Source organism: Athene noctua, chromosome 9 (assembly GCF_965140245.1).
Source record: "Athene noctua chromosome 9, bAthNoc1.hap1.1, whole genome shotgun sequence".
NCBI lineage: Eukaryota > Metazoa > Chordata > Aves > Strigiformes > Strigidae > Athene > Athene noctua.
Window position 1 is genome coordinate 11,716,602 of NC_134045.1, and position 8,803 is coordinate 11,725,404.

General features: G+C 49.4%; 1 protein-coding gene across 2 annotated transcripts in view; it reads right to left on the reverse strand.

The window, feature by feature from the left end:
- The window catches only part of TENT4B (terminal nucleotidyltransferase 4B), a 45,182-nt gene extending 37,078 nt beyond the window's left edge, over positions 1-8,104 (reverse strand). For both annotated transcript variants that reach the window (XM_074913370.1, XM_074913369.1), the window contains exon 1: positions 7,465-8,104. In XM_074913370.1, the coding sequence (XP_074769471.1) occupies positions 7,465-8,012 (548 nt within the window). In that variant the 5' untranslated portion in view covers positions 8,013-8,104. The remainder of the gene's footprint in view (positions 1-7,464) is intronic.
- Positions 8,105-8,803: the final 699 nt, after the last annotated feature.

Below are 8,803 nucleotides of genomic sequence, written 5' to 3' on the forward strand. Positions count from 1 at the left end.
ACTAGTATCAAAAGACCTATACTGAATGTGGCAACACTAATACATTAACTGAATCATTATGATACAACATGTGAGTATCACCGATACACAGTTATTGGAAAGATTTAAACAGGCTCTAGAGATCTGTAGGAAAGGTTTTTGTACTAACTTACAAACAAGAGTTCTGCTGCCTCAAACCACGTCTATCTCTTGCTCTGACATCATAAGTTCATAGTATTCCTGGAAAAAATTCCTGCTGTGTTATCTATCGTAGGTTAAAGTTACAAAACTATTAAAGTTCAAATTGCTCCTTCTGTAAAGCTATTCACAGCCTAGGAAAAATATCTGAAGCCTGCATCCAGTTCACTAGTTTGCCTCTCTTTTTCTTGCTTATAGGAATATTTTCTTTAGCCCAAATTCCTAGGCAAAGGGACAGAAAGCAATATTCAAATATGACATCTTGAGCACTCTTTGGCAGTTCACGCAAAGAGATAATTCAGAGAGAAAAATGTTCATAATTTAAGAAGTCCTAGCATGTTCAAATAATGAATTAGGAAGTAAACAACTCACTAAAAACAGCAATAGTATTTATTTCCTTGTAATACATCTTATGCAAAATTTTCACTGGTTATGTCACTATGTCACTACTAGCACACATACCTTAACACAATACCTAACCTGGCTGCATTCTGTTCCTGCTGCCAATTCCAACATCCAGCAAAGAGCGTAGGAACCACCGTTATACATCACGTGCAACACAAACAAAAATCTCTGAAGCAAAAGTCACCTCTTTAATTTTGGTACATGCATTATTTTGGAGCACATACCCCATATTCAGAGATATATGCTGAATTACCAAATTATGAGGTCAATAAAAAGAAATAAAGTATTGTATGATTGCCTATTTTGATAGCAAGGTTACAGACATAACTTCTCAAAAGTGCATTTCAAAGTTTTGCAAATTCCTGAAGTAAAAAACAAACCTCATACTCCAACTTTAAATAAGTGAGTATAAGCTGCCCAGAAACAAAGTATAACAGCAAGATGGTTTAAAAAAAAAAAAAAAAAATTGAAGAGAGAAAAAAGCAACAATATGCTTTCATGATACAAGTCCCCATCTGTTTGCTAGGACTAAGAATACAATCTTCCTAAAACTGACCTTATACTAACAGTTTGCCAATTAAAAAATAAGAGTTACAACCCCAACACATCTTATTATAATACTAATAATAAAGATTCAGGGCAAGATCCTCTTTTTTCAACTGCATACTGCTACAGAAAGCATGTATCAGCTCTTGGGAATCGGTAAGCACACAAGAGGGAATGACATACTCTTCCTATTACTTAATATAGACATCCCTATCTGCCCAAAAAAGTCTGCCAAACTTCTGTTCCTTATATAGACACTCCAAGGTAAATAGGTGCCCAGGTCCCAAACAGAGAGTAAAAATTGGAGAAAAAAAAGTTTACAAGAATACATTTACATACTGTTTCCTTGCACATGTAGAAACCAGCAGGCCTCTGGAGTCCTCTTTAAATTGTTTAAACAAACATGCTGAAATGCTGGCACCATTCCAAGCTTTGGCAAGCTCAAACAATACTGTTACATAATATTTACAGTATATTTCCTAAAGGTGTCCTCAAACTGCCTTTAGTCCAGCATCATCATCCCCTAGTAAACTTGTTTCTGCCCCAACCCCTCCAAAAGAAGTAATTTCTTACTCAAGGAGGCTGTGGGGAAATATCCAATTTCACTTCCATAAACCCCAGATGACCGCCTTCAAGAGCTGCACAAGCTGTCACAAGGGTACTGCCAGAACTGTGCTGTGGCATGACTCAGGACGAGACAAAGAGTGACAGTGGATCTTATCAGACAGATAGAAGGAAAGGATTTGCACCTGAGCCACATCCCTGCACTGCTACCTTACATGCACAGCTTACATACACAGGTACAGCGAGGAGAGAGTACCACTGTAAGAGGCTTCTTCAGGAAGCAAGCACATTTGAGTCTATGAATTTTTCCTGAATAATTCATGTTTACACATGATGTACACAGTGAATTCAACTGCACCCTGCGTTTTAACATACATGTCTTCACTAATCCAAAACACATGCAACTACTCTAACAGAAGACACAAGGTGTGCATGCACCTCATTGTTTCACTGCAAGTCAGAAGTCTGTGCACAGCAGTGCTTGTTTTACTTATGCAAAGCATTTGTATGTATCAAGTAATGCAACAGCAGATCAAGCACCACCCATGCATTAGATTTAAGCACTTGATAGTACATGCTGAAAAACAATTGATTAGGATTTTATCAGATTTTCCTAAGCTAGGTATTCAGTCTGGCTGGATGTCTGCTGCAGGTACGCATACTCGATGATCTTAAATGTCTTTTCCAACCTATAGGATTCTATGATTCTATACTTGCTCTGCTCACTCTACACCCAGCTCTTTCTGTTCATGCTCTAACTCACATGGAGATCGTGCTACTGTGGCTGACACCATGCGAGGGCCTGAGCAAGTAAGAACTAAAGAGACACAGGGTAAGTTATCTCAGGCAAACAGCTGCGTTACTGGAGCTACATGTCCTCTGGTCAACTCAAAGCCTGCGGAGAATGAGCTTGCACCCACCTTAATGCACTTAGCTTCTTTCAAAAAGGAGATTAACAAGACCCAAGAAGCTGACAAACTTCATGTGAAAAAAGTCATAATAGAATTTCTGTAGCAAAGATGTATGGCTTTAAGCTATTTTCTTCCTAAAGTAGTTACGATTTTATTTCATGGTATCCTCTGTAATCCTGGGCAACATGCTGGGAACCCTTATATCAAATAAACTGAAGCCTACTCAATTCTGTGCCAACCAATTCCGCAGCCTGTGAGCGTGCGCACGTCCGGGTGCACACCCCTCCTCTGGGGGCACAGGATTCTCTCCCTTTCATGGCAAAGTTTCCATCAGTACTTCAAAACAGCATGCACTTAATATTTCAAAATGCACTGTTTTCTTCTTAACCCAGGTTCCTCCTCGGGAGGACACACTGACAGGTTTTCCTCCTTAAACTCACACATTATTTGGGTTCTTGCCTTTGGCTGCAGATTCCTGTGAAAACTAACCAGCTCCCTACAGAATCCCAAAATCCCTATCTCCTACCTGGGAACTGCATACAAACTGGACTCTTGGCACAAGAATCACAGAAAGCTACAAGGCAGCAAGCCAAATTTACATGCAGGTCTTTTGGGGGGGGGTGGGGGTATTATTCTTACAGCTTCTGGCTTAAGCAGTTCTTCTGGTGTCACCTTCTAGTTAGGTTCAATCTAAACTCAGTGAAAGCTGTAAAATGGCCATTTCAGTACCCCAAATACTTTTTCTTTCTTTTTAATTCTGACACTACTAACATTTACTGCTGCCCATAGGACACACACACACAGAGAATTCCCCTCAAAACCCCAACCCACATGTTCCTCCAGATCCTCACTGAGTTTTGCTAAGTACAATGCAAATACAACTAAACTCTTTAAAGGTAGGTTATGTATTAACAGTAACATCATACACATGCTGTAAAACTTTTCATTCATTTTCTGCAATATCTGTTCTTTTTAGCACTACTGTCTGTCGACAAAGTCCCCCGAGGATGAAAGATATGCAAACTGAATCCAACTTGCGCAAAGCAACATGCAGGCAGCACTAGACAACTGATTTACAGTGATATTTCAGAAGTCACCAAGTTAAGAGTACCAGAACCAACTACAGTACCTGTAATGCAAACATCTGCATTATTAATAAAACTGCAAGTCTGAAAACTTAGAATAAGGGAAAATATTAAAGACAGGCCAGAATACAATGTGTACAATAGCATCATTAACTCTGTGGGAGTAAAAACTGCCCACATGTTGGATGTCAGTATTTCAGCATCAGTGAATGTTAGAAAATACTGTGCATACTTTATAAGAAATTGATCTTTAAATCAAAACAAAATACTGTTGAGGGTAATTTTTTAATTATTTGGTTATCTCTTTGCATAAACAGCGTTAACTAAGAAAGTATGTTTCTCAATAAAAATAAAAAACCTGAAAAGAAAAGCCTCAAAGATTTGACTGAAGGAATACTTAGCTTTTAACCAAAATCTCTACTATTTCAACATGTTTACCATACCTAAATCTTCAGACAGCTAGTTACACTCTGTTAGGTGTTTACATAAACTGTTCAACTAGCTAAAAGTTATTGGGACTGCTTTTCCAGGCAGCTGATCAATATAATCGAGTATTCAGAGTTGTTTTTACACAGCTGTACACACAAGTGACACCCTTGCACTAGAAATATGAATGTCACACATCAACTTTCAAATGGGTTTGCCAGCAAGTCAGGCCTAACCTTGCAGAAAATGGGACTGTTCCACAACAGTGTAGTATTCAAAAGACTCAAAGTTTAAAGTGAATAACTGAACAAAGTAACTGGATGGTATACAGAGAAAAGTGTTGAGAACCTTTACTGTTTTTTCACAATTTGCATCGAAACAATTAGGGAAGAAAAAGGTACCTGTTAACACACAAATAATGCTGTAGAATTGCAGGTGTCTTTTTTCCCCAGTAAGTGTTAGAACTAGTCAAGACAAATGTGGGAATTCATGTCAGAAATAATTAATTTAAAACACTTACTTTAGCACAACCTCATTTACAAACCTCTCTATCCATCATCACTGTCCAGTGTCTTAAGACAGACACCTTACAACAGACAATTCTTAAAAAGAAACTTGTATGCAGGAGCAATGGCAGCACCTCAGTGCACACCACAGGCAGTTACACCGGAGGCTTCATGCGGCCGTGCCAGCAGCCAGTCAGTCACACTGCAACCTTCACAAGACCTAAGCATTTTCTATGCTTTCCTAAGAGGCTTCAGCTCCTTTTAGAAATTGTTTTAAAAATTTTTCATTCAAGATTTTTTAGCCAAATGCCTCTAAATACCTCTGGAATAAATTGCTTTTTAGAAGCAAACACCACTCACTTCCATAATTGAGGAAAAGCAGCATAGGGGTGTATCTTAAGACGCTCTACCTTACTCTGCTTTGAACAAAGGAAACAGTTAAAACAGAGCCTGAGCATCAGGTAAATACATGCTGCAAACTAGACAGTCAAGCCAAATGTAGACCAACATATTTAAATACTTTTTGATACTATTAAAAAAAAAAGTCCTCAACACCCTTTCACTTGGAGTTTGAAACTGATTCAACCAAAATACTACTCTAGCAAAGACATCACCTTGAATACTTGGTACAGTTGTTATTATTACTAATCTCTTGCCGAAGCTCACCCTTTTCCCCTCCTCCCCAATTACCTTCAATACAGGGAAAAGGTTTATGGATTTACAAGACAGAGAGAGAAAGGCACTTCTAAAAATGTTCCTCAACCTCCAAGTAAGTAAGTGACAAGCTAGAACATAAACAGAGTCCAAAAACTAACTACAAAAATTCAATACCTGGTATGCTTTGCACACATTACTTTTAAGTCATGTGAAGAAAGTTACAGAAGGTTCCAATGTATAGTGACTACAGAAATTAAAATAGCACACTTCTGCAGTGTCATTTTATGAATTATTATAACCCCAGCAGTAAAGGAAACGTAGGAGCGGGCAAGAAAATAGGGAGCCAGAGGTGGTAAGAGTTTGTCTTCCTAAGCAACCAGCAAATTTGAATAGTCATTTTGACAAATTTTACAGAACAGCAATTTCGGAAGGCTAAGAGGTCAACGCTTTTAAGCGGGAGGGAGCTGAAGAACCCTTAGATACAAACTGGGCACACAAAAACTGACGCACCCAAATCATTACTGATTTCTAAAATGAGCTCTTCCTGGCCTTTGACTGTCACCATACACCTCTGCCATCTGAACCCTGGAACCAAGCCAGGCTGGTTTGTAAAGGAGCAGGATTGGAAAGGGTATTACACCTGCATACATCACACCAGAGATCCGTACTTAACAAGTCAAATACATGTCAGCATGCTTTTGCCGTGCAGAGGAGGGATATGCTATGGGACAAGGCAAAGGTTATACTTCGAAAAGCTTGAACTTAAAAAAAAAAAAAAGCCACAGAAGTTACCCAATGGCTTTTATCCAGGGCATCATCCAGACCAAAAGATGTCCCCATGCTTAAAAAAAGAGGGGCAGGGAGAGCTCAAAACAATTTTCAGGTAAACTGAAATACACGTCTGCCAGCCCTCGATCTCTGTGGGCTTGTGCAACATCGACCGATGAGACCTAAGCTAACACAAAAACACTACGGACAAAACACTCGGATCAGCACACGCATTCCACAGTCAGAGATCCATGAAAACCATTAATAATCCCAAACCGAAATCCATAACGCTCTACACATGCATGCGAGTTTATTCCCGAGCGCAGGTGCCAGGATGTGTGCGCACACCTTCTCTGTCAGGCCTCAGAAAATGCACTGCCCGTGTAATTACCTCGTCCGTGCACTTAAACAGCATAGGATTAATAATTTTTTAAGTTATAGTTCCACACGTAGCACAAAGCTCTAGAAGCGTGCTTGACAGCGGCTGCGGAGGGCGGGCGGGCAGGACCTGCCCAGCTGACAGCGCTGCCCGCCGTCCTCCTCCCGCCCCCCGCTCGACCACCCCGAGCGAGAGCCGCGTGAAGCGCCTCAACCAGCCCCGCAGCATGTGCGTGAGCAGCCCCGGCATGAGACATCTCAACGACAACAAAACCGCCCCGGCTAACCGCAAAGCGAGCAGCAGGGTGACAGCGGAGCACCCGCGTCTGAGGAGCCGGGCGCGTTACCGGGCGAGGAGCGTGCCACACGCCCCACGTGCCCCCGCGGTGACAGCAGAAGAGCCCGCGAGGAGCTCCCGTCCCCTGCGGATAGGCGTGCCCGCACCATTAGCATGCACACGGGCACCCGCGCCTATGCCCCCTCCCCGAGGAGCCGCCGCCCCGGCCGCACGGCCCGGCCCGGCCCGGCCCGCCGCCGCTCGCCGCGAGGGCAGGTCGCTCAGCGCCGCGGCGCACCAGGGGCTGCCCCGCCGCAGGCCGCTCGGCCGCCGCCGGGCACGGCCGCTCCCCGCCGGGCACTGACAGCTGGGGCAGCGGCTCGGCGCCCGCTGCCCGCCCGCCCCCCATCTCTGCCCGCCGGCGGCGAGCGATGCCCCGGGCCGGCAACCCTGCGCCACCCGCCGGGGCCAGGGCCGCGGCCGGGGCCTGGGCCGCGCCCCGCCGCCGCCTCAGGTGCCGCGGCCCAGCGTCCCCCGCCGCCGCCGCACCTCGGCGGCCACCCCGTACGCGGCACCGCGCCGCCCCGCTACAGCGGCCCGGCCCCGGCGTGCGGCCGTGCTCCCCGCGCTGGCCCCGGGGCGGGGAGGGCCTCGACCCCCGCCTCCTCCGCAGGCCGGGCCGGGGCCAGGCCCGGCGCCGGCCGGTGCCCGGCGCCCCCCTCGCTCGTTCGCCCGCCCTCCGGCCCGGCGCGGCGGCCGCTCACCCCACGACTCCCTGGCTGTAGTTCCTCTTCTTCCAGGGGGTGCCGGTGTAGAGCGGCTCGGCCAGGCCGGCCTGGGCCCGGGCGGCCGGCTCGTCCCCCAGGGCGGGGGCCCGGCCCTGCCCGGGGGGCCCCAGGAGGAGGCTGTAGTTGAGCCCGAAGGTGCTGGCCTTGTTGTCGCGCTTCCTCTTGTTGCTGGCGGCCGCGGCGGCGGCGGCGGGCGGCCCCCCCCGTGCGGGCCGGGCCCAGGCGGCGGCCCCCGGGGGCGGCGAGGCCTGGTGGTGGCTGCGGTTGTGCTGGTTGTTGGCGCTCTCAAGCGGCAGGAAGTCGGGCTGGGGGTCGGCGCGGGGGGCGCGGTACATGCCGGGCGGGGAGGCCGGGCCGGCCCCGGCGGGGGCGCTCTGCTGCTGCTGCTGCTCCTGCTGCTGCTGCTGCTGCTGCTGCTGGAAGTAGAGGTTGCGGACCCCCTGCGTGGTCTCCCAGATCTGCATCCACAGGCGGTTTGAGGGGCCGAGCTGCTCTGGCTGGAACCAGGCGATCCGGGGATCCATCAAACGGGGACCCACCCCGGCTGCCTCCGCTCCCCGCGCAGCGCCGGCCGCCGACGCCGAGACCCTGTCACCGGGTCCCAGCGCTAATGGCGGCTCCTATGGAAGGGCAGCTCCGCGCCTGCCTGCTCGCTGCCGTCGCTCCACAGCCCCCGCCCCTCCTGGCGAGCGCGGCGAGGCGGGGCCCGGCTGGGCCGCCGGCACACGGGCCGCGCGCATTAAAGGGGGGCGGCGGCGGCGGCCAGGCCGGGCGGGCGGGCGGACCGCGGCCTCGGGCCGGCACCCCACCACCCCGGCCCACCCTCGCGCCTCTGCCGCCGGGGCGCGGAGCGGAGCGGACCCTCCCCGGGCGGGCGCGGCGGCTCCTCTCGGGGCAGAACTGGCCTCGCGCGGGCCAGCCCTCAGCCGGGCGCCTGCGGCCGGGGGACCCGCCGGGCCCCGCGCCTCAGGGGCCGGGCCGCGCTCGGAGGCCGAGCCTGAGCCCTCGGCCCGCTCCCGCAGCCCCGCCGGCAGCAGGTGCAGCCGGGGGGGGGGGGGTCACGGGCAGAGGCCCCGGCGGTGGGGGCCGGGGCGGCGGGGAGGGCTCCGCTTTGGGGGGTGCCGTTTCGGCCAACCCCTTCGGCGGGTGCCCGCGTACGTTAGGTAAGGGCGGCGGGCGCAGCAGTACCAGCGCTGTGCAGTCGCGTTACCCTGCTCCTACACTGTCACTGCCCCTGCACTCCCCTGACACTGTCTTGGGGGTGGTTATGGACACCCTGCGCCTTCCTGCCTTTCCTTCAGCTCCAAAGGAGAGG